Here is a 27,145-nt window from a genome sequence, read left to right as displayed (position 1 = left end):
TTGAAGCTTCTGGCTTGTGTACATGAGAACATTTTTGGTGTCAGCTGGTCTGCCCGATTCTTAGATATACCACTGGCATCGTGCCTCATTTCCCAAGGGCTTTGTGAAGTAGAATGAAGGGAAGGTAGGCAGCAGCAGGAATTCAGCAGAAAATGTGAACCTCCTCCCTTCTCTTGGAAAGCATCCACTGGGGCTGGCCCATCACTGCAAGAACTACCTGCATGCCTTGCCTCTGGAAAGACCAAGGCTGCTGAAGTAATATGACTTCCTCTCGCTGATGGAAGTTTAGCTATAGAGGTAGCTGTATGGGTATGGACAGGAGCAACTGCCCTTCCCTTCTGCATTGCTGAACAGCTTTGCTGTTTGGGGTGGGGATGCAGGGGGAAGGAGCAGGCAGGCAGCATTAACATGGGTAAATTTTGCTGGTTGTGAAAGAGAGGGCAACAATCAGCGAGAGATACTGAGCCTGCAACTGTCCTGTGTGATACTGGGAGTAAAGGGATGCGCAGAGGCCCTGTAGCAGCCTTTCAGGGCTGCTTTGTACAAGGATTAGAGGGAGTGCAGTAAGAGAAGGGCAGCATGCCTTGTCTGCATCCGCTGTCAGCGAGGTGCAGCCCTGCTGTGGCAGTAATGAGTCCTCCTTGCACTGCAGGCACTGAGAAGACAGCCCTGGGCAAGGGCAAGGGGAGGGGGCGTGGAGGGGAGGGGGTGGGTGATTGGGAAGGGCAGGAAAAGGGCACAAGAAACCTGGTGAGTATTCAAGGATCACCTCCTCCAAGAGCACAGCATCGCACACGGTGAATAGGAAGTCAGGCAAAAATGCGAGGAGGCCTGCATGGGTGACCAAAGGGAGGGAATTGAGGCCTGTCCCACAGGAGGAGCTTCTATAAAGCCACGGCCAGCCCCATGGATGAGGGAGGAGCAGTGGATGTTTGTCTTCCTGGACTTGCATAAGGCCTTTGACACCGTCCTGCTTATGAGAGCCGCAAAGACAAGCTGCTGAAGTACGGACTGGATGAGCAGTGGGGTGGATCAAAAACTACCTGGACGACTGGAGCCAGAGAGGGGAACAGCCCCAGGCTCCAGGACATGTTGGGGCTGCCCAGCTGGAAAGCAGCTCTGCAGAAAAGGACCGGGGGGGGGGGGGGCAGGTGGTCCTCAGGGACACCAAGTTGAACGTGAGCCAGCAACGCGTCCTAGCTGCAGAGACGGCTAATGGTGTCTTGGGCTGCATCAGGCAAAGTACTGCCTGCAGGTGGTGGGAGGTGATCCTTCCTTCCTCCTCAGCACTGGTGAGGCCACACCTGGAGTGCTGTGTCCAGCTGTGGGCTCCCTCATACAAGAGGGACATGGACATAACAAAGTGCCTGCTGTTCTCAGTCCCACCCCAGTCCCTCCCATTCCCCCGATCGCTATTTCCACCGCTCTCCTGCCTGAGGTCATCATGCCCCCCTGCTATCCTGTTGTTTCCCCCACTGCCCATCACTCTTTTTTCACCTCCTCCCTACCCCTGCCCTGTGACCCACACTTCTTCCTGCCTCACCCCTCCCTTCACTTCACCACCCTGGGGCCCTGCTTGGCCTGCAGCACCCCCAGGTGGGCATCGGCCCTGTTCTCCAGCCCCAGACACTCTTGTAAGCACTGATCATCCTCCTTAGGCGCCAGGAGAATAAGTGACCTCAAAACAGCAGTGTGTCCCATTTATTTGGCAAACAGGGCAAATCAAGAAGTTAAACAAGTGTGCTAGGGTAAAGTACAGGAAGAGTAAAGTGATGGATCTGGAGGAGTCACCCATGGAGCCATTGCTTCCAGTTCAGGTCTTCTGAGGCCCAGCAGGCAGCAGAGCATTTCCGCCTCCTAGGATTTCTGGGTGGTGGCAGAGAATTACCTTTTATTCTTCCCAAACAGGCAAACAACTCAGAACTGTACACACATACAGCTAAACACTTGGTTTCCGGACCACACGAGTGCCCACAAGTTCCCTGAGACCACACCTCCATGCCTACCATGAAGGCCTTACAAACCACTCCTGTGGTAAAAGAGGGTGGAAGAAAAACAAAACCACCCCCCCCCCAAAAAAAAAAAAAAAAAAAAAAACAACAGCCCACGCAAACACCCCCACTCCCCAAACATCCCAGACAACCCAAACATCCCAGAGACGTGAAGGCAGTCAGAACACTGGCAAATGACAAGAGGTGGATGGAAGCTAAAATGCACTTTCGTTGTGTTTGTCGTACTGAACTCACAGGATTTTGCGAGTACAGAGTACTAAGGCTTGCTTTTATGAAAGGGTAGATCACCCACTTCCACTCCCTCAGGGGGAAAAAAAAATAAAAATCTCCTATCAGATGCTTCTGGAAAGTTTCTGAATGCTATTTTCACTGTAGCATGTATTTTCAAGATTCTGTGGACAAGTGTTTGGGAAACACCCAAGAATACAATCCTGAGAAAGCCCACACTGTGAAGGAAAAATGCTGCCCTGCAAATACAAAGCTGTAGCCTACTAGAATAAACACTTTCCTAGTAGCCATTTTGTATTATTTCTAAACTTAAAAAAAAAAAAAAAAAGAAAAACGAAACAACACAAACCCCCCAAAGACACGTGAAGACTTCTAATCTCTGAAGGAATTAGTCTGATGCCTAAGCATACCTGTACATGCAAGTCAGCACATACTCAGAGTCTAAACACAGATAGCATTGGTCTGCACCCTTCCCCAAGTACGTGGAGTGTGGGAATGACATGATGCAAACATCCTCGAGAGACCAACCACACACACACACACACCCCCACGTTCCAACATGCGCTGAGAAGAACCTGTTTAAAATTTATTTTTTCCTATAGAAAGCTGAATTCACCTACCTGCGAGGAGGCCTGGATTACTTACTTCATCCCCTGCCAAAGTGTGTAAGTCATCAAGCGCATTTATATCAATTACCCAGGATTTTTACATGAACTGACTTTCTATACAGCTGGAATTAAAGACAGCTACAGAAAACTCTGGAACAAAACTATCTGCGTAAATACATCAACAACAAAGAAAATCAACTGAACAACAGTCTTGAAAATGCTTTATTGAACCGTGTGTCTTATTGTAATGTGCAGAAGATGTGTTTGAAAAGACTACAACTTGAAAAACTTTTGAAAATCCTCAACAATCAATAAAAAAAAGTCCCTACTTGGGGTAATCTAAGGATAACCAGAGGCCTCATGTAAATTTTCCCTTAGAACATTTTCTGTTGCAGAGACCGAAAGAAAACAAAGCTAGTACTGCTCTATGTGGAAACAATCAGGATTTGAGGATTTTATTATTATTAAAAAAAAAAAAAAGGATGGAACTTAAAACCTCAGTCTATAGGGTTGCTTCTTTTGCTGCTGTTATTTTGGATTAGCATACACGTCACAGTTCTGCTGAGAACACCACCTGGTGTTCAAGTCTGTAAATTTACTCTAAAATGCTAGCAATGCTGCAGAGATGGAAGGATACAGAGAAAGAGAGAGGGGCTGAGGTGAGAAAGATCTGGAAAGACACCATTACGTTATAAGCCTAGTTTAATAATAATAATTATTATTATTTTTAAATCAGAAGCTGTGTGCACTTTTGTTTTTATAATCTAACTTTACATTCAAAACAAAACAAAACAACAACAACAAAAAAAAAAAAAACACAAAACAAAAAAGGAAAGAAAGCCAAAACCAAACACACCCCTTCTGTCCTTGTCTTGGGGTTATTATGAACATATATGCACAAGAACGCTGCACTTTTTTTTTAAAAACCAGTAGGGCTAGTATAGGCATGTAGGTGTCAACGATTCAACTAAAAGGCTTTTAGAACTTTTTGTTTTTTATACCAGCAAAAATAACCAAAAGAAACAATAAATAAAAGGTGCTAAAGTTAGCATTAAGAATTCAGTTGTAATATAATGACAATCTGGGGATCCAAATCCTCAAGCTCTCCTGATACTAACATGTCTCTGCAAACTATTAAGCAAATACATAAATAACTCAAAATATGATTGAGGCTGTGAAAGGCTTTTTAAACTAAGACAACATGATCCAGGTTAACTTTTTTTTTTTTTTCTTAAACACAGTGAATATATGAATCATCTACACCTGAATAAAACATGTTTAACAATTAAAAAAAAATTAACAACCACAAAAAAGAAAAACTTTAAACAAAAGTGAACATCATTTGATTTCAGGGCACACAAAAGCCCTTTGCAGTAGCTTCCAGCAGTGGTCTTATTGTTGTGTCTCCTACAGATGCATAAAATGAAGTTCAACTCCACATTGACGTGATGAATAACAGGGCAACATAATGATCACATATAGCAAAATGCCACACCCTGGTCACGACAATATAACCCACTGCAGAGTTTCCATCGTGTGCAGGAACAGCACATACAGGTGTCATTCTGTCACATATTATTCAAAAGCTACTTTGTGGCCACAAACTGCACTAACCTTTTTGTTACGTAACCTTTGAATAATGGGAAAGCTTTGGGTTTTATAGTTTTGCTCCTTGTATTTAAATTTTTAAATGACAAGGTCACTAAAACTCATGCACGCTGCAAAAAACGTCATGCAGTAGTTAAGGTAAACCATCCAAGCAGTTTTTATTCATTAATATTCATAAATACACACAGCAGCTTCATTAGAGATTTTTCATTTTTTTCCTCTTCAGTTTGAATGTGGAGTATTAGGAGAGCCTTTTGCATGTCAAGGTACAGGACACAGAGCTTTTTGCTCTGCACTGCAACCTACATTTACCTGCTAGAAGTAAAAATTAGTTAAGTGGAAATGATTATCATATATATCTTTTTTTCTCTCTTTCTTTTGAATGTACACAATGTAACAAGAGTGACAGACCTGAAATTACAATCACCAAAACAAACCCAAGATAGTTGTTGTCCACTTTCATTGGCAAATACAGCACAGAGGACATTGTCTGCAAAGTGGGATGTCATCAAAGAGGAGGTGGAGGAGGCTCGTTTCCTTTATTACTCTCTTTTAAATTTAGGTTTTCTAAAGCAACATCTAGAGGCATAATATCTACACAGCCCATAGCACCAAAATCGGCAATTTCCCCCCGCTCATCCTCGTCTGAGGAGGAACTTTCTTCCTGCATCAAAGTGGACAGTAGAAGCTCTTGAACAAACAGGCTGCAGTCTGCCCGTTCGCTTTCCATTGACTGACGCTCTGCTTCTGACATCTTCGGATCATTCAACCTGTACAGCAGCAGGGGAGAAGAAGGGACAGGCAGTTGGTGAAAGTACATTTCGCTGGTGACACTTCTGGCACGCGCCGGAAGGCACACAAAGACCTCTGCCTCGGGACACTCCTGCCTGCTCTTTGACATGCGCGGCTCCGGCAACCTCTGGCTCCTAACAAACCACCTGCTCCTTACCTGCTCCTGTTCCTACAACAGCCTTAACCACGACTTCAGGAAAATACAAGCTACTTGTGAGTTTCCTGATACTCAGAGGAGCCTTTCAGGGAGGGTCGATGGGACTTCACAGACACCCACTAGGTGCCTGGTTTTTGTTTCTAGGTCAACTTCTAAGTTTACACGTGCCACAAAATATATTACCGCACATGTAATGCCTACGAATTCCCAGGGCATGATAAAACATTCTTTCTACCACTTCTCTTAGGTGACAGCACATGCCCTGATAGGAAAGGAAATCGCTCGCTCACGCTCTGGAAATAAGTCTGGGACATTTGCACGTACTTTGATTAAGTTTCTCAGATAATAACGAGCTGCTGATTGAAAGACATCACATAGTATTATTCTGAACTTAGATAAAAATCAGCAAGGCATAACAGCTTGACTCAAATCCAGGTTGCTTCGCACAGGAAATGCAAAGACATGTTAAAATGCCCATAGCTCTTTCACACTATCAAACAGAAAAACAGGAGTATGTCAGGGGGACTGCGGGGGAGGAAGGTGGGGGAGCAGGAGAGATGTGGAAAACATTGATTTCAGGTCAATATCAAACTTGTAAAAGAATTGTAATGATGCAGTGGGCAACTCCTCTTTAAAACAGCCCTGGGATCTAACTATAGTTTCTAAAGCAGTTGTGTGTCCTGTTAATTAATGGCATCCTTTACTTGGTTTGTGATTAAGTCTCTAAAACACTTAATATATAAACTCCTATTCAATCTTCAGCTTTTAACACAGATTAATTTCCTGTTAAACAATACTATCTACTGACTTCTCTCTCTCTCTCCCCCCCCCCCCCCCCCCCCCCCCCCCAATTATGGCTTAAATCTACATGCTTGAAACACTGGAAATGCTCCTTTCATTGGACATAGTCAGAAAAACAATCACAATTTAGTTATGTAATATTTTTGTTCCTCTTGAAGTTAAGATGCAGCAATTACTGTTTACCCATTGCTTAGGAGCAGACAGAAGGTTTGAAAAGATGCTACAAGTACAAACAAAAGCATGGTATGTTAACTACAGACTCCATGAGGGATCTGGCAGAAGTCTCCTGCCTGGAGTCACAAGTAGCTTATAAAGCCAAAACTCAAAAGTAGCTTCCTTTCAAGGTTTGCAGAAAGCCACATTCAAGTCTCATCCTTTAAAGACATTCGTAGTTGTGGGGAAAAAAAAAGAAACACCACAGTGCACTTGTGAGATTGTCTCTCTCTTTTGCAAACACTAGACCGCTACAGAACATATCCAAAAGCAGATAAAGTCCCTTCAGGCCACCTATAAACTGCTACTCTTGGATATTAAATTACTGCTAAAAGTTTGGATCAGGCAAGTTTTTGATGAACATTTTATACCTTTAAATATGAACATCTAATTGCAGATAAAAACAAATGGAAAATTTCCAAGCACCACATTTCTTGTGATTATAATACACAAAGAAATGTGACATTTAATGCTCTTCTGGTATTTTGAGTATTTGTGACAGAGTGGTCTACAACCACACTTTTAAGTACATTTGACAGAGTAAGCAGATGATTCAGTGGACAAAAATCTTTCTTTTAAGGGTGGCACATTAATTCAGTGACGGTAGCAGTCTCCTTTCAGGCTTCAGTTTATTGTGACCACTGTTGAGATCTATCATCAACATATTCTGTATGATTAATTAGCCTGTTAATTCTGGGATAAATATGATCACATTTAAAGACTCTGCTTTACTAGGGCATGTGTCTAATTCCAAACACACAACAGTTTAATTGAACTCCGCCTCTAGAAAAAACAAGGAAAACTGAAGTGGTAAGAGGTAAGTGTTGAAGTAAATACACAGAACAAGTTACCTTGTAAGAAGAAACTGGGAATTCTGGATAGTCTGCTGACTGTTTTCTGTGTTAGATGTGTTGGTGGTTGTTGTAGATTGTGTAATAGTGGTGTTGACATTGATCGTGTTGGTACGTCTAGTTGCATTGCGTGCAGTCTCCAGTTGTTGTCTCGCTGCCTGTGCATGTTGTCTTTCCAACTGCAGTTGCATCTGCAGCTGCTGTAACTGAGAAGCGGAAGGGCCAGGGGAATTGAGCTGTCCTCCTGCAGAACGCCTCACGCCTGATAACTGAGATAAAAGCTCTGCCAGAGAAGAGAAAGGTATCTATGATGAAATACGTTAAGTGACTATTACACAATAGAATGAATACACCCTGAATTCCAGTGCATCAATTAATTTTGTTTCAATCAACAAAAATAAAGTACAAATAATGTTGGAGAGCCCATGAAACTCTTCAAAAAATTCCAAACACTCAATATCTCAAAGGGTAAGGAAGATCAAGCCTAATTCTATGAAGGTTTATTTCAAAGAAAAAGTCAAAGTTTAACGCCTTCTAAATAACAAGAGAGACAATCCATAGACAATACCCAGTGAAGGATAGTACCCTCTGCAGCAGTTCTCTGAAACTTCAAGACAAAATACCAAATGACTAGGAAAATACTTCATTTTGGCTTTGATTACTGACTGTATTTTAGCTTCAAAAAACATGCCCCCATAACACAGGTTTTGCCATCCTAATGTCATAGAAGGAAGCTGCGTTGAGTAAGAGAGAAATATGTGCTGTCACTTCAAACATTTAACAACATGTATTTAGTTAAGAAAACTTGTTCAAAAATTGCCTCACAAAACTGTTGACAAGCATGTTTGCTGTTAAAGTTTTTACTCTGCGATCTTCTAGAAATTAAAAAGTCCATCCTTAAGTCCTCCCTTCTGAATGATGCAATGTTTTTACCAAATTTTGTCTGAAGATTATTTTTTGAAACAAATACTAGCAGTAAATTACTGTTTGATGTCTTACTGCAGGATCTCTTGTACACCCCAAAGTTGTGTACTCCTTAGCTGTAGTTAGTGCAAGGGCAGAGGAAGTAGAGTGTGATATTGTGGCATGGAGGAGAGGGCAAAATTATTATAGGTCATGATAATTTTCCTTCCATTGCAGTAATAAAATACAGTCCTTTTAAATAAGCCTTTTAATGGGGGAATAAAGCAAAATGGAATTCTTTTCTGTGTCAGGAACTCAGAATGGTCAAGGTTTTTTTTTTTTTCTTTTGTTTTACCAGCACTGATAATCCCAACTATCTTAACTTTTAATTCCATTTTAATTACTAGAAAAGGCCACAGAGAGAAAAATATAAGAATGTAACAGATACTACAAACTCCATCATTTTTAAAACAGAAAACTTCTAGACATCTTTCCTATTCATCGTTTTACTAAAAGGGAAGAAAAATCAAACTGTCAGACAAGATTTAGATTCATTTATCCTCACTTTAAGTTAAGCCAAAATTAAGGTTTACAGAATAAGCCTATAGCTGAACAGTACTTTGGAAGCAGATGTGAGCTTGAGATAGAGGCTTGATATGAGGAGACCCAGGCAGACAGCACTGAACTCTAAATGCTTTTGCAAAAATGGCTTACTTAAAAAAAAAAAAAACACCAAAAAACTGAAGTTGAGAAGAGTGCTGTTTTATCCAGTATTTAACTCCCATAAGAGGGAAGGCGTTGTGAGGCTGAAAACAAACCTCAGCACCTTGAAAACCTCCAGTGATGGGGTATTCCACCATGTCCCTGGGGAGGTTTTTCCAGGGATTGACTGTCCTCACTCTAACAGATTTCTTTCCTACATCAAAACGAAACCTCTCCTGGTGCAGCTTGTTCCCACTGCCCCTTGTTCTTTCCATGTGATTCCTATTGAAGAGAAAGCCTTCGTCCCCTCTGAAGCCATCCTTTAAGTACTGGAATACTGTGATGATGCCTGCTCTTAGCCGTCGCTTCTCCAGGGAGAAAAGACCAAAATTCTGCAGTCTGAACCCTGGGAGCCCCTGCTTGTGATAGGATGTGGCCTAAGGAAAAACCACTGATCACCACCCTTTGAGTGTGACCTCATTTAAGCTGTTTTCTTCTTTTACTGGGTTACATTAAATCAGCTGGGGAAAAAGTGTTAAAGCAGGTCACAGAGGGTCAGCAGAGCACCAGAGCCAGCAGAAGGAAGGGAAGGGGACTCATTTACGGAAGGCAGCTTCCCTTTCAAGGGCAATGGTTAATTAAGCTGGCTGGTTGGCTACCTCTGTGGAATTAATAACCTGGAAGAAGGAAGTTCCAGTTTAAGCATTTATGCCTACTCAGCATCTGAAACAAAGGTGGATTACAGCAGGAAGTTCTGATGTTTCCCTAACACACTGGCATGGTCAAAAAACACAGCATAAAAATGTATTTGCAACCGGGAAAAAGTTACGTTTTAAAATTGTCTCCATTCCTTTTTTTTTTTTTCTTGCAAAGATGTTATTTTCAAATCAAAGCTAAACATACACTAAACAAATTGTTCTGGAAATCCTAGAAACATCTTCACATTTTTCTGGCGTTAAAAATGAGACAACCTTCCTTCATTCACAGGTTTTCTAAACTTGACCAAAATATGCTACGAATGCTTGCTTGCAACAGTACATTTATGTAAGAACTTACAAGTACACCTAAAAAACCCCTCCAATATTAGCAAGGCTGCCATTCACACAGCCTGAATGCAAGCTGAACATATTTTCAACGTCTGTTAACAACATTCACGCTGATCTGATTTCATTGTCATCAGCTCTAGAGTATATGGTTTGTGCTAAAACAAACTGAGAAAGTCTCCTCCATAAACACCTTCATACTCATAACAAATTAAAACGAGAGGTACTGAAGTAGGCGATGAAAGCAGGACACAATTTCTTGTAAAAATAAACAGCACCTGTGAATAACAGGCTTTGGGAACCAGCCGTGCACTCTCTGGAATGAAAGGTGCAGGCTACAGGGGCAGTGGTTTCAGCTTCAGAAGACCCAGGCATAGGCCCTGGGATAACCCAGCACAGCACAACATTCATCAACAAGCAGCCACCAGTCAAAAGCAAAGCGACCATTTATCATCTTGAACTTTTCTCCATCTGTATAAGAAGGACACTGGGGTGAAATCGGTGGTTACAGCTCTTACCAGCTATAGGATCCATGGCTTCTCTATTGCTTGGAGAATATGAACTCTGAGAAGATGAAAGCCCACCAGTGGAACTGCTAGTAAAGTGCATGTTTGATCTACGCGCACGGGGTCCCCCCAAACCCCGGCCTGGGTGAAACATTCGACGTACATGCCGAACACCACTGGATTCATCGTAAGAAACGAGTTAAGAAAACAGAACTGTTTTGCATCGGCTACTAAATAACAAGAGCATTTGCTGGGTGAACCACTTGGGTACACACATTCCTAAAATAATCATTCAACTTCTAAAGCAAAGCTAAGGTGCAGTGTAGCTACGGTGCAAGTTGGACATACAGATCTGAATTTGAGACTGTGTACGCCAAACTCCTCGTATTTCTTCAGCTTTTTACTATGTCTTAGAAACATCAAGAAAGATTTTTTTCCTAAGATCAAAGTCTTCTGCTAAGTAATCTCAACTGACATCACATGTTCAGCCAAAGTTATCAGAGACATGGACTTATTCCCCCTCCCCAATTCCTATTTTAAATACTGAAAATAAAAAGCTTATTGCCTAATAAAAGTACACAGCAATTACTGTATTCCTTTTGACTTTTGTACTTCATGCCAGAAACGTCATCCAAAAAATTTCAACACTTCAGTCCTTAAAACTTTGCATGAATTCAGCACATTCATCACACTCCTTTGTTTTACCTTCCCTCTTTTAACCAAACAAATACCACGAATTCCAATTATGAGAATGACTTCTTTCATTTTCCTTATTTCCCCTCACTTCCCATCTGATGCTTAAATTTCAACTCATGTATTTTTACAGGCTCTCAAATTAAGACACCATCAACAAATAAAATAGATTTTGTTAAAGAACATTAATATATATTGTATGCTAACATACTATATAATATAAAAATATATATTAATATATATATCAATGTACATTACATTGTTAATGTACATTTTTCCAAGGCAGTCCAGTTAAGATTTCACATTATTTTAAATATCACTAGTACAAGTAACTAGAGCAAAATGAAATAATTACCTAAACTTTTAGCTCAAATCCTTGTTTCCCATTTTCCTTGTTTCTAAAATAGCATGCTCACCACTTGTACATAATCTACTACAGCGTAAGATTAGTGCCCAATGTACTTTTTACAAAACATACAGGTACAGTGCAGAACCTCAGGACATTGCAGAGGTCAATAACTTAAGACTGAAAAAAATGTCTAGACTTCTTATGGCAAGAAAGAACGTATGGTTATTAAAAGGAAGTTTACAGAATGCTTGCCTTTCAAACCTACTCTGCTACAGTATAAAATACAACATATATGGTGCAGGAGGAAAATCTTCCTCGGAACAGAATACAGTTTTTCCAGTACAGAGCGCCTTCCACCTCTAAGTGTGCTAATACTGGGTGCTACTGGATGCATTTCCCCAGCTTTCTCCATAACCAGACCAGTTTCTGGAGATTTTTCAAGCTACTGTGGGGTAGGTTTGCTAACTGCAACTTTTAAAGTGCTTTAAGATAAAAAGTAAAGTCTTACCAGCTACGCTAGGGTAAGAAAAATCTTTGTAAACCCTAACTTGTGACAAACAGATAAGCTGAACTGCCATGCAAGAGCTACATGGATTACTAAGGCTGAAAAGATATATTTAATACATTTTCAAACATTTTCCTGCTGAAGTAAGAATCTATTTGTCCAAGAAAGATCCCTTCTGGGATGACTGACAATGAAGCATTACCCTGTACATGAAAAGACTGATTTTTATATTTCTTTTTTTTTAATCTATATAGCTAGCAATAAACAAACACTCAAATTGCACATTATCTGGCAGCATCACCAATATGGAAGGGGGGCAAAAGGTGCAGAAACATGAATTCCAGTCAAACATCGCATCATGAATGTCAGCAGGAAATTCTTTTCACTGTATAACTGGTAAAATTTAGATTTCATGGCCTATATTAATGTTGGAGGCCCAAAATTTAACCTTTGGTATATCGCTATGCAGTTGTTAGGGATGCACATTTTGTTAGATAAAGCACAATTAGGCAGGTGTTACAAAAAACACTTAACTGGTAGAAACCACAGAACTAAACTGATATATGTGCTCAATGACTTGTTACACCAATCAACGAGCAACAGCTCAGAGCAGTCCACAGGCCAGGAAAGACCCAATGGTCTGGAAGTTGGACTATAAATGCTGGACTATATATATCTCCAAGAAAGATCCACTTTGGAAAGGCTGCCACTGAAGCCTTACTCTGCATTTGAAAAGGCTGATTGATGATGCCTTCCTCATCAGTCTCATCCCACCTCTATCCAAAAGGGAGGATGGCACAACTGCCTTACAGGACCGCAGACTGTTGAGGACCTCCAGGGACACCAGGGACCAAGCTCACATGGCCAGAGCCACCACACTCAGCACCAGCTCCTCCCTAATGCTTACGAGTCCTGCTTCCATCCACAAGGAAAGGGGAAGCAGGGATGACTGCTTTTCTGTAAATTTGTAGTGTTCTTTGCATTACTCATTACTCCTTCACAGAGGCCATGAACACCCAAATTCCTTTACACTGATCCAATTAATGTGTAGTAATTAATATGTGCGTTTAGTCTGTCCTGACCCTTAAACTGTGATAAACACTAACAAGCTTAAATGCAAACACAATCATAACTGAAATGGAGACATCTCCTTAAGTGGTGTCTTCCTTCTGTTAGCATAATGAACTTCAGTTGCAATGTGTTTTTTCCCCCTTTCTAAATCTTTGAACAAAAAAGGCATTAGCAAAGTAGTAATGTAGTCTTTTTGTCTATTTGTTTATATGAGATGCACAAAGAAATAATTCAGACTACTTACTTTAAGTACTCTACATAACCTGGAGATACTCTATATAACCTCATCTAATAATAAAAAAAAATAAAAGCATCAATTAACCCTAGAAAAAAATAGAGAAAAAGAAAAATATACCTAGAACAAGGAAAAAAAAATTCTTTCAGCTCTCCAGCCATCAAATGTAGTTAAATGTGCATAATCTGCAGATAAGGTAACTGAAAGACAGCCACTTATTTCCCGGGAATTCTGAAAGTTTTCCTTGTCATACTACAAAAATATCAGCAGGTAACACTAGGAAACTACCTTGTTAAAGCATGGTGATAGAACATTTGTCAAAACCAGCTAAGCTCAAATCATCCTCAGATCACTGTCTTCATGTCACAAATAGTTAAAAGCCACTATTGAACCTGGATGCATAAAATCAAGACTAATGACCACGCAGGATAAACCACAATGTAAGTAGGGGAAAAAAAAATTAATCAAAACACACTGTGAAACATACCTATAGGCTATTCACCATCTAATATTTATGGTTTTGCTTTGTTTTGTTTTTACTAGAAAGGAAGCAAGTTTTTGACATACAAACCTCCACCAACTTTTAAGTTCCAAGAAAACCAGAGGTATAACCCCTTGATTAAAAAAGGAAAAAAAAGTATCAAAACAAGTACTCATGTCTACTAGATGAAGAAGTCTAACTTCTGTCTGTCATCTTAGGAAAGGATATTAAATCTCTAGGAGCTCTGTGTTCCAGTGTAAGATGAGCTGCAAAGTCATCTGTGACATGATTGGGATCCCCTCCAGGTAATGCTGCACATATTGGACAAATCTGAAATGACAAACAGAGAAAAAACAAATTTATAAGTTTTACACAAAGTAGAACTCATATCACTTAGTCAGTCACTAGACATTAATTCTTAAACTTTAAAAATCACATTTCAGGCACCCACAAAATGAATAGCCACATATTTAAGAAAAAACACATAAAATATTTTCTCTGCTTGGCTCTCGTGAGACCCCACCTGGAGCCCTGCGTTCAGCTCTAGGGCCCCCAGCACAAGAAGGACAGGGACCTGTTGGACTGAGTCCAGAGGAGGGCCCTATTTCCTTACAGGGCATAAAGCTACACTGATCTTACAGAAATCCTGTTACTTAATGGAAGAGACAATTTTCTCCATTTTATTCTTGAAGAATACAATCTGAATAGCTCCTGTTTCGTTATTGTGAGAAAAGCTCTCATCAACTTTATCAACAACATATCAACAACCCTGACCTTACGGCTCATTCACAAGGAGCCTAGTTACTTGCCTCCTGAAATGAGATTCAAACATGACATACAATGAAGTTTTTGATTTTCTATTCATTTATTTTTATTTACAACACTAACAGACTTCTAGTTGAATGCTGTATTGTGTTCAGTATGTTGGACTGAAATGAAACCCAACACCAATGGTATCATCACACCAATATCCAGATTCTTTTGCAAAGTTGCCCTATAACGCTTACTGTTACCCTTGGGCATTTACTGGTGAAGAAATACTGGCAGTTACTGAGGTTTTGGCTCTCTACAAAAATCATAATTTATTCTTTTTACAGTGTGTAACCTTACAAACCTTAATCACAAAATTTCCAATCTCTACCATAGATGCCAGTGTAATTTTTTGATTAAAGTACTCACACTAGATTATCTTTTAAGAAAATATTGTCAAACTCTTCCTGTCCACGAGTACCTAATATTGTTACATGTACCAATGCCAAATACACGAGAAAATAAGCAGAAAATCATCATCTTATCTGTACCACTCTGAATACAAAAGTGGCAAAATTAAATCTTCACTTTTCAAATTATTAACAGTACAATATTTTATTTTTATTTTGTTAGATTTCTTCCCTCTGGTGGACCAGAATTCTTTGTGCTTATTCATTTAAAAAGATGAGTGGGAAGGGAAGAGTGACCATAAACAAAACAAAAGTTGCTCCATCCCTGGAAACTTTCTTAAGGATCTCAGGTAAAAAACATCTTTTACACTCAGATCTACTACTAGGACTAAAAGGTCACTACCTAAACAAAAACAGTTGCTTGGAAATCCAGGATCACAGAAGTTTAGAACCCACAAGATTTCCTTCTCAGTTAGGTGATGGTTTTTCACCATCTGCAGTAAGTCTCCAGTACCCAAGCAGTCTTACATCTTTTGCACACTAAACATTTACCAGAAAAGCTAGAGTCAATACTTAACACAAACATATGCAATTATATTCAAGGATTAAAATACTGTCCTTTATCATTATTTGAAACAGAGATGATAATTTCGCAGGCTGACTCCAGAAAACTAAAGACTAATTTAACACATACAACTCTTTCAGAAATCAGTAGGGTAGCAGGTGTTTAAGATCACAAATTTGGACTTTGTATATGGAATTCTGGAAGTTGCAGCCACAAACAAGGACATGCCACATTTATAAACCTAGAATCTTATAAACCTAGAATCTGAATATTCTGTGTCATGAACATACCACTGACATCAAGTGGTGCAAATCAGAACTACAACACCAAACCACAAAAGAAAAGTCATCCAAACGTGGAATTTTCAATTAGTGACACTATGTCTGAAAGGTGCAAAGTTAAAGAGAAAATCAAGGAGATGATAAAAGTTTCAGAGTGTCACTAAGATAACTCATGATCCTACAGCGTCACTGTTAAAAGTAAACTGTTTCAGTTCATAAGTTGTCAGGAAAGATCAGAGCCTCAAAACAGTTGAGGAGTTACCTCCCCCCCAGCATTCCTTCTCGCAAGAATAGGCTTCAATAGGCTTGAAGATAAAAGGTTTATTTTCTTCCACAGAATTCCTTGAAAGTCAGACTGCTGCTGCTGCTGCACACCTTCCTCTGCCTTAAGAGTTACAACAGACTGGTATAGGTCTTACAGGACACTGTAAACTCATTTGGCAATTACATGCAGGCTGTAAAAAGGGAGACACTGCTATACAGAATAACCAGGAGAACACTTTAAATATCGTCTTACAGCATAATAAGCTCACAAACATGGTAGCCTTTACATGACAGCAACGAACAGCTATTACAAAAGAAAAGCAAGCTTATTATCCAAGGATACCCTTAAAACACAGAAGAATTTAGATGTCACCACCAAATGTAGGTACATCTTAATAAGCATTTAAATGAATTCATGCTTCAAGAGAGATATTGTACCAGTTTCCCAGAAGATTCCTTTTCATGTTTTTCCACCACAATTAAAAACCGATTTTGAAGCTTCTTACCACTTCTGTTGATGTTTCTGCATGCTCAGAAGTAACATGTTCTTGAAGAGATGTTTCCGTATAACCCATTTTTCCACAATAAGGACAAGTAAAAGACTGTGGCTGCTCTACAGAAAAAGCTTCTCCACCATAGTACAAATCTGGAACAAAAATTTTTTAAGTAGAAGTTACTTCACAGCAATAGAGTCAATTACTTTGTTCACGTAAACCTCTGTTTATGAATGTACTTGAATGCAATAACTGCCAAATTAATCTGGTATTTAACTAAAATGGCTATTTTAATATTCTGTAAAGGCCATATGCTGATAGTCAAAAAGTGTTCAATTACTGATGACAAAACACAGGCTACATTTCACTTTCATTAGCAAACATAATATAATCTTCTAATATTCAGTAAAAGCAAAGACTCCTCTGTTGCTGCCAGATCTTCACTTTTCTACCACCCTTGTTATCCCTGGTACGAGGTCACCTTTTCAATCATGAGATTAGCTCTCAAAAGCTTAACTCTGAACACTACTCTCTGCAAGTTTAGATTAAAATTTGAAAGTCCTCTGTGACTCCATACATCAATACTTATGCCATAGCTGAACCACTGTTTAGTAATAAGAACTTTTAGGAATGTCTTAAATAAAAGTTATACAGGAAAGAGAAATCTGATTATGTTACATGCTAGTTTCAAAACTGTGTTGAATTCAAGCATTTTTGCACTACCTATGAAAAGCATGCACTTTTGAGTTCAAACTTAACAGTTCTCCATACTTATCATGAAAATTTAACTAACCATGAAGAAAATGTTTTTTGTGTGTGTTTTTTTTTTCTCACTCTTCCTCTGCAGGGGTTACGTATTCTACAGGAAACATGAATAAACTTCAAATTCACATCAAAATAATAAAGAAGTGACTTTTGAGGAACTGATTTAAAATCTTTTTACTGATTTTTTTTCTACGACTCAATCAAAAATAAAAATTTTCAGAGAACCATGAGTAGTCTGCTGTAAATTAAGAATTGGATTAACCTGAATAGATACAAGAACTTACGTTCTACACCCCAAGGCAATATCCATCTAATGTGCTAGGAACGTGTACTTCTGCCAGAATAAGTCACCTCTTACCAAGGTTTATTGCATCTTCTGCTATTGATCTGACTTTAGGACACAGCTAGGAAGAAAAGCATTTTTGTTTCTGTAGCCATACAAAAGACAATGCTGAAGTTAAAAATGTACATATCCATAGTCTGTTATATTAACAGGTAGGTAACTAAGTTTTGAGGGCTAACACTGCAAGACCGCTTTTATGGAGAAAATCACTTTTAATAACACGCTAATACACACAGTTAAAGATACATGCAGCTCCACAAACGGAACACACTGCAGACCAGAGTTTATGTTCAGTAGGTCCCTGTTCCTTTGTTCTGAAAACTGCTTCCAGAAAATTTCCAATATGGGATGACAAGAGAAAGATGCCCCTTTAACACACATAGTAAGAAATGCCCAAGTAGACAGCAAGTGTTGCCCAAAAGGAAACAGTACCTGACAAACTGAGCATTTTAACTGGTTCATCCGATTAATTATCATGCTCAGCTTGAGAACCATCCTGTATCTACATTCATTTATTTAACACATACACACGCACTAGAATCTTATGTCCACCAATCCAAAGCAGAAAATTTCCATCCTATAGGATGATTCAAACAGATTTTTTTTACATGCATAACTATCTTTTGGCTTGAATAGGTTCTCTTAAAATCACAGTATATGTATTTTCCACGTGCAGACCAGTCTTGTTTTGCTAGTCTTTTGTACTCCTCTTATACATGATATGCAATATAAAGTTTATGACAATCAACCTGTTCCAAGACTGTCTTGAGGCAGTACAAAGGCTGTTTCAGATACAACACACAGATGATGCACATAATTCACAAAACTTCAAGATACTGGAGTTTCCAGACAGTGCCACTTCAGTGCACGTATTTCATTGCGCGCTCTTCTGAAAGTTTTTTTCAAAATTCACATTCAGATTCCTACTCTGATGTTGCTAAAAACATGAGTGGGGGTATAAAAATTGCCAATATGCTGCAGCATACCCAAATATGAAGAATCTAAGTATGCTGTTGTTTCAAATGAGTAAAGCAGGAACAAGGTTTACACAGGACAAAGTTTTAAGGAGTCACTAAAACGGTCTCTGAATGGGTCAATTGTACACAAAGTGGAACGAATACTCTTTCAGAAAAATATTTTGAAAGGCAAAGGATTCAAAAATGATAGTTGAATAAAACAGATAAATGCAAAATGCTCTAGTAAAGATTGATGAAAAGAATCCTCCTTAGCATTGTCTGAAGACAAGTTTTAAGTAACAAAGCTCATTACACAAGTCACTACAGCACGTATCAAAAAGGAAAAGCATGTATATCAAAAGGAAAAACATTTTTTCCACTGTTTCATTGCACAGAGGAGATGTGAACTCCAGTTCTCATGTTATTTCATGTCCTGAAGATACAAAAAAAGTTGGGACGTATATAAAAATTCTGGGAACAAAATCAGTGAGACGGCCAAGCTTTTGAACTAAATAGTAATAAGGAATTCCAAATTAACTGTATTTAATCTGCCCAAAATAGCACAAGTAAACACTATCCTGTTCGGTTAAAGTAATGCAGCAAGAACTTCTGCAAAAAAGGCTGCATACTTGTAGGAACAACAAAAAAGCCAGTCAAACACACACAACAGAAGCCACTCGCCGAGGCGATCGGCCCCGGGGCAGACGCGTTCTGCAGCGGACCGGGGGATCGAGGCGGGCAGGGCTTTTTCTCGGCACCGAGGCCGGCCACTCGAGGCAGCTGAGGGAGCCGCCGGGGCCCGGCAGCCGTCGTGAGGGAGCCTGACGAGGCGCGGGCGGAGCCAGCAGCGCACTCCCCCCCCCCACCGGCGTCCAAAGGCAGCCCCTAGGGAAGGCGGCGAGCAGGGAGGGCCCCTCGCCGCTCTCTTGCAGAGGTCTTTCCCTTCGGTACTTGTAACCTGCCTGCGAGGAACCCGGCCATGGTATCAAGCAGGCTGAAAACCATGGCCTCCGCATCTCTTGCGGCCTCTCCAGCCACAGCTACCGATGTGGCTACTCAGACGGAAGGCTCGGGGAAACACGCAGCCATCCAGGTCTTGGGCTGCAGGGTGTGCCCGAGTCTTCAGTCGGTATCTGACAGCAGCAGCGATGGGTATGCCTGTGGGAGGTGTGCCCAGGTTGAAGAGGTGCTCAGCCAGATAGCGGAGCTTCAGGAGGAGGTGAGCAGGCTCAGGAGCATCAGGGAGTCAGAGAGGGAAATTGACTGGTGGAGGTGTACTCTGCCCTCTCTGAGACAGACTCACGAGCCTGCCGTAGCACAAATGTCTCCTGCTACACAGAAGACAAAAGTTCCCTCATCCCGCCAGGCAGCAAGAGGAGACCTAGGCCAAGGGGGGAATGGAGGCAGGTTCCTGCTCAGGGTGGTAGGCGAGCCCTGTCCCTGCCCGCCTCACCTTCCCATCTACCCTTATATAACAGGTATGAGGGTCTAGAACACGACAGTCAAAACAACGATGTAGACAGAAGCCCATCCCAGTTGGAGAGGGTGCCTAAGGCAAGGCAGCCTATCCCCTGCATTGCTACATCAACTGTCAAAAAAGAAAGAAGGGTTATGGTCATGGGGGTCTCCCTTCTGAAAGGAACAGAGGGCCCGATATGCCGACCGGACCCAACCCACAGGGAAGTCTGTTGCCTCCCTGTGAGAGAGGGAGTTAGGAGAATCTTATCAAGTAGAGATAGAGCGCTGACAGCATTAAACTAGGATGCTACTTAGTGTCTTTGCTAACTATGGTGCATTGTGCAAATTAACTAAAGCAAGAAGCCTTGGGCCCCTTACCAAGGTCAGTCTCCTAATAAGAGTGTGAGCCTATCTTAAGAAACTGGCAGAAACTGGTCCTGCGGATGGACAAGAGCCAAGGAGCAACTGAGTGTGCGCAAAGACAAGAGGTCAACTAGCGGTGATGAGGAAGAGTCATCAACCTTCATCCCCACGACCCCCGACGACCACCACCAGGAGACACTGCGCAAGCGCAGATGGGAGGAGTTTATGGAAATGACTCCTTGGAACTAATTTTAATATAAAGCAGGGACAGGTTATGAATGTGTATAGGCACACTGTGAAACTTCATGCATATGTAACTCTTTGCTGCATATAACCATGGCAAGTTGCCACATCAGATGCACACGACTTTGGCGGGACTACTCCCCGTGCTGCCCAGCGCTCAATAAACATACCTACTTTACAATCTTACTGATTGTGGAGTCCGTTTTTGGCAAGTCACCTGGGGCTCGGGTGAGAGACTTTGCTAAGAAAGTCAAGTGCCTGGTACGGCCCAGCGACTACTACCTGCTACTGGTCTTTCAGGCTGGTAATGACGAGGTAGCAACAAGAAGTCCGAGAGTGATCAAAAGGGACTTTAGGGCTTTGGGGCGACTACTTAAAGGATCAGGGGCACAGGCTGTGTTTGCCTCTGTCCTTCCGATAGGGGGGATCGATGCTGACAAGCAGACTCATCACATTAACACGTGGCTTCGGGACTGGTGCAACCAGCAGAATTACAGGTTTTTCGATCACAGGAAGGTCTACGTAACACTGGGCCTGCTGGCACCAGATGGGATGCGCCTCTCTCAGAGAGGGATAAGGATTTTTGCCCAGGAGTTGCCAGGGCTGATAGATAGGGCTTTAAACTAGAGTCAAAGGGGGAAGGAATAAAACCAGGCACGCCAGTAATGAGCTAAGAGATGGTGCGCTAGAATCAGAGGGACTGTGTGTTAGTGAGGTCTTTCAGTCAGCTCTACAAGGTGCTGTGCATAGGGAGGCACATCTGAAGTGCTTCTACACAAACACATGCAGTATGAGGAATAAAATGGACGAGCTAGAAGTCTTGGCCCAGTCCCGCAGCTACAACATCATCGGCATAAGTGAAACCTGGTGGGATGAGTCCTGTGGCTGGTGTGTTGCAATAGATGGTTACAGGCTCTTCAGGAGGGACAGGCAGGGTAGGCAAGGTGGTGGGGCGGTGCTGTATGTGAAGCATGGGCTGGATTGTGTGGAACTTCAAGTTGGCGATGGCAAAGTTGAGAGCCTCTGGGTAAGGATTAAGGGATGAACAAATAAAGGGGATGTCGTTGTGGGAGTCTGTTACAGACCACCTGGCCAGAACGACAATGCAGATGAATTATTCTTTGCAGAACTAAGAGATGCCTCAAGATCAACTCCCCTTGTCCTTATGGGGGATTTCAACTTGCCAGACGTCAACTGGGATCACCACATGGCTGACACGAGCAAGTCCAGGAGGTTCATAAAGCACCTCGATAATAACTTCTTGGTGCAGGTGCTAAGGGAGCCAACTAGGAAAGGTGCCCTCCTAGGTCTGTTGCCGGAGAACAGAGAGGGTCTTCTGGGAGACGTGGCAATTGGCGGCCATCTCGGTCATAGTGACCATGAAGTGGTTGAATTTATGGTAACAGAAGAAAAACTGTCACCAAAACTTCAGCCCTGGATATGGGGAAAGCAGACTTCAGGCTGCTCAGGGAACTAGTCAGTAAGGTCCCCTGGGAAACTGCTTTTGAAGGCATTGGCTTCCATCAGGGCTGGTCAGTCTTTAAGCACTGCCTCCTAAAAGCACAAGATCAGGCAATTCCAAAATATCGGAAGTCAGGCAAGCGGGGCAGAAGGCCGGCCTGGCTGACCAGGGATCTTCTACTGGAGCTTAGGCGAAAAACAAAGTGCACGGCTGCTGGAAGGAGGGTCAGGCAACAAGGAAGGAATACAGGGATGCTGTTCGTGTTTGTAGGGAGAAAATTCATGTGGCCAAAGCCTAACTAGAGTTGAAGCTGGCCATGTCTGTGGGAGACAATAAAAAGGATTTTTTTAGATATGTGAACAGAAAAAGGAGAACCAAAGAAAACATAGGTCCGCTACTAGATGGGGAAGGTCTCCTCACAGAAGATGACATAGGCAAAACAGAGACATTTAACACTTTCTTTGCCTCTGTCTTCAACACTGATGATAGGCTTCGGGACCTAGGGTGCCCTGAGCTGGAGGACCACAACGGTGGGAATGACAAACTCCCAACCGACCCTGAATGTGTGCAGGATTTGCTGCTCCACCTGGATCCATACCAGTCCATGGGTCTGGATGGGATTCATCCCGGGGTGCTTAAAGAGCTGGCTGACGTCATCGAGGTACCTCTCTCAATTATTTTTCAATGATCTTGGGAATCTGGAGAGGTCCCATTGGACTGGAAGCTGGCAAACGTTGTGCCAATTTTCAAGAAGGGTAAGAAAGAAGACCCTAGCAATTACAGGCCTGTCAGTCTCATGTCAGTGCCTGGTAAAATTACAGAGAAGATGATCCTTGAAGTTACTGAAGCGCACCTGGAGGACAATGCAGTCATTGGTCCCAGCCAACATGGGTTCATGAGGGGTAGGTCCTGCCTAACAAATCTGATCTCCTTTTATGATAAGATCACCCATCTAGTCGATCAAGGGAAACCAGCTGATGTGATCTTTTTGGACTTCAGCAAAGCTTTTGACACAGTTTCCCATAGGATCCTACTGGACAAGATGTCCAGCATACAGCTAAACAAAAACATCATACAATGGGTGAGCAATCGGCTGACGGGCAGGGCTCAAAGGGTTGTGGTAAATGGGGCCACATCTGGCTGGTGGATGGTCACTAGTGGGGTCCCTCAAGGCTCCATTTTAGGGCCAGTCCTCTTCAATGTTTTTATAAATGCTTTGGATGTAGGACTAGAAGGTGTTTTGAGCAAATTTGCCGTCGACACCAAACTTGGAGTCGTGGACTCGGCTGAGGGTGGAAAGGCCTTGCAGAGAGATCTGGACAGATTGGAGAGCTGGGCGGTCACCAGCCTCATGAAGTTTAACAAAAGCAAGCGCCGGGTCCTGCACCTGAGATGGGGCAACCCTGGCTATACGTACAGACTGGGTGACGAGACGCTGGAGAGCAGCCCCGCGGAGAGGGATCTGGGGGTTGTGGTTGACAGCAAGCTGAATATGAGCCAGCAGGGTGCCCTGGCAGCCAGGAGGGCCGACCGTATCCTGGGGTGCATCAAGCACAGCATTGCTAGTCGGTCGAGGGGAGTGATTGTCCGGCTCTACTCTGCACTGGTGTGGCCTCACCTTGAGTACTGTGTGCAGTTCTGGGCACCACAGTACAAAAAGGACGTGAAACTGTTGGAGAGTGTCCAGAGGAGGGCGACGAAGATGGTGAAGGGCCTAGAGTGTAAGACGTATGAGGAGCGGCTGAGGTCACTGGGCCTGTTCAGCCTGGAGAAGAGGAGGCTGAGGGGGGACCTCATCGCAGTCTACAGCTTCCTTGCGAGGGGGAGTGGAGAGGCAGGGGACCTATTCTCCATAATCACCAGTGACAGGACCCGCAGGAATGGTGTGAAGCTGAGGCAGGGGAAGTTTAGGCTGGACATCAGGAAGAGGTTCTTCACCGACAGGGTGGTTGCACACTGGAACAGGCTCCCCAGTGAAGTAGTCACTGCACCAAGCCTTTCTGAATTTAAGAAGCGATTGGACTGTGCACTTAGTCACATGGTCTAAACTTTTGGGTAGACCTGTGCGGTGCCAGGAGTTGGACTTGATCATCCTTATGGGTCCCTTCCAACTCGGGATACTCTATGATTCCAGTGATAGCTCATTTAGTTAATCATCCAATTTCCCTCATGCATTGGTATGATTTTTATCATGATGATTAAATACCTATTTAATGATTGTAAAACTGGGATTTTCCACTGCTGCAGACATACACACGTTAGAACTTCAAGTCAATTTTTCTCAAAGTACTCCTAGCTGAGCAGTCTCATTTTCGTAAATTTTCAAGTTCTGACACCTTATATGCTGATCTGGGTGAAACAAGAAGATGACACAAAGTGGCAAGCTAACACAAAAAGGGGCAAATCATCTCATTCTTTAGAGGGTTTGCATATAAAAGTAACATCTACTACCTAAAAAAAAAAAAAAAGTCTCTTAAAATTATTAGGTGGTCTGAAAGCCTCTACCTACAAACCTCACCATTTCATGAATGGAAGTATTTTGAAGTAAGGGACCAAAGGGCACGAGGCCATTACCAATCTGAAGAGAGTGGTAAATAGGATAACATGCAGGTAAAAATCTCTCTCCCAAGGATACGCTGTTAGCTCAGTCCAGATGTCAACAATTCCAGTAGTACTGTTCTGTCACAGAGGAGAGAGGTTCAACAAGTGCTGTCAAATCCTCTGATTCTGGTCCTTGCTTTTACAGAATCTGAAACAAGCCATTTATTAATTAGAAAAATCCAAGTTCCTTCCAACCTCTTGATTATGCTCCCACATGTTCTCTTATACTTCATTTCACATCTTTCTTGTAACTCAAAGCAAACATACATGCAAATGGCAATTAAGTATGCCTTCATCTGAAAGAAAAGATATATTTAAAAAGGCACCTTTAAGAAGTGAAATCAGTTACTGACAAATATTAGTATTTTTTTCCTTTGGAAGTTCATATCTTCCTTCTTATTCCTCAACTTTAATCTCCCTCCACCTCTTACAATCAAGCTTCTGACCTTTTATAACCTGATATGTTTTGTTTTAAACAGCCTAAGTTCTAAAAAAAAAAAAAAACAACAAAAAAAAACACTAAAAATGGTTGGTAATTGTGGTATCATCCACCTTTTTTTCTCTCTAATTTTAGAGTTCAGTTATTAAATGGATATAATTATTACCATAGTCATATTACTGATGATCAAAGGCTCATTTGCTAAGGAAGGCCCGAATGACTGGAAGCAGTGTGGGGAAAATGAAAAGGCCATGGCTCCATGTATTACTGCTCTGATGCAACTAGCTCATGACCAAAGAATTATCCCTTGTACTGACAAAGAAATCTTTCAGATAATGAATTCTGATCCTTTCCAAATGCCCTCCTACACAAAATTTTGAGGCCATAACTCTTCAAACTCCTCTGGACCTCTGCAGCCCTCTTCTCAGAAGAGCTAGGAAGGCAGATAAGGTTGCTCAGTAAAAAGAAAACAAAACCACCAGATTAAATCACATTCCTCTAGGAGAAGATTCATTACCCACATGGCTGATCAGTTGCAGGAAGAACACAAAGGAATAGAAGAATCAAAATACTGTCTAAAAAGGAGTCAACAATAGCTTATGAAGTTAGATTTCAAACTCAGTGTTTATAGACTATAGCTTTTCTTGAAGGAAATGAATTTAATGTGAAAACTCAAGCAAAAATATGAGCAGTTTTGCTTTATCATCCATCCAGACTACTTGTATTTAACATTTAAATCCTCAGCAAACACATTCTGAAACTTGGCAGAAGGTTAGAAATGAGGCAGAAGCACAGTAAGATTCCTTAGATAAAAATCAGTCTTTGAAAGAGATGATTCAGGACTACATTTTACAACAGCTTGTACTTGTTTGCTGTTTAGATATATTTCTTTTACAAGGGTACACGAAAGTCAGGAATTTTAGGTTTGTTTTTTTTCCATGAGAAATTTAATTTTAACTCCATACTCACATACAAATAAAAATGCTGGTATTAAACAAACTGTAGTGTAATTATTTGAAATATTTTTTTATTGGTGTTTGAAGAAAACAAATGGTGCCAACATAACACATCAAAAAAGGGCCTGTCTGGAGCCTTCTGGTAGAGGGGAGCCATCAACAAACTGAAGTGAGCTCAGCAGAAGACCTTTGAGGTGGTGGGGCTGGAGCACTGCTGTGAGAAGAGGCTCCAGGCCAAGGCTGGTTCAGCCCAGAGCAGAGGTGGCTTTGAGGCACCTGCTACCACCACACCTACAAGATGTGAGGAAGGAGACTAAGCCGGGCTCTTCACAGTGGTGCATTACAGGGGTATAAGGAAAAACGTTTTCTACCATGTAGATCAGCAGTGGACCAGGATTCCCAAAATACGGGATAAATAGGTTCAGTTATCAGTGGCCTACAAAGAGCATTGAGTCCAATTGTCAGACTACTTCAGGGCTGACCCAGAGTTAAAACATACCATTACGAACATTGTCCAAATGCATCAGAGATGAGTATGGAGCAACTGCCTCTCCAGGAAGCCTGTTCCAGCGTCTACCTATCTTCTCCAGAGAGAAGTTTTTCCTCATGTCTAGTTTGAATCTCACCTGACACAGCTTTAAGCCATCTCCATCTTTGGAGGTTTTCAAGACTGGGTAAAGCCCTCATTAATGCTGGCCCTGCCTAGGGTTGGACCAGAGACCCCAGAGGTCCCTTCCAACCAGAACTACCTTATGACTGATCCTATGACATAACGATACACAGCCATACAGCTGTGTTAGCCATCTAGACTTCAGCATTTTGTCTATCACAAATACTGTCTGCTTTACAGACTGGAGGGACACATTCCCAAGTGGCAGGATCTCTCCTCACCTACTTGGAACCCTCTTTTCACCACCAATGCAGTGCGATCGCCATGTTTGCTAGAATGAAATGCCAACTCAAGTCAAAGCCGAAAGCAACTGCTAATTCCTTCCAGCCAGAGCATCACTACTTCAACCAACCAGCAGGTTTTCAGT

General features: G+C 41.7%; 1 protein-coding gene across 1 annotated transcript in view; it reads right to left on the bottom strand.

The window, feature by feature from the left end:
• Positions 1–4,593: 4,593 nt before the first annotated feature.
• The window catches only part of LOC121062303 (E3 ubiquitin-protein ligase KCMF1), a 52,307-nt gene continuing 29,755 nt past the window's right edge, over positions 4,594–27,145 (bottom strand). Inside the window, exons 3-7 of the mRNA XM_040542134.1 lie at positions 16,535–16,674; positions 13,987–14,088; positions 10,437–10,611; positions 7,271–7,553; positions 4,594–5,226 (exon numbers count right to left, since the gene is read on the bottom strand). Of these exons, the coding sequence (XP_040398068.1) occupies positions 4,965–5,226; positions 7,271–7,553; positions 10,437–10,611; positions 13,987–14,088; positions 16,535–16,674 (962 nt within the window). The 3' untranslated portion in view covers positions 4,594–4,964. The remainder of the gene's footprint in view (positions 5,227–7,270; positions 7,554–10,436; positions 10,612–13,986; positions 14,089–16,534; positions 16,675–27,145) is intronic.

This window comes from Cygnus olor, chromosome Z (assembly GCF_009769625.2).
Source record: "Cygnus olor isolate bCygOlo1 chromosome Z, bCygOlo1.pri.v2, whole genome shotgun sequence".
In the NCBI taxonomy this organism is placed as follows: Eukaryota; Metazoa; Chordata; class Aves; order Anseriformes; family Anatidae; genus Cygnus; species Cygnus olor.
This window is presented reverse-complemented; position numbering and strand designations above follow the sequence as displayed.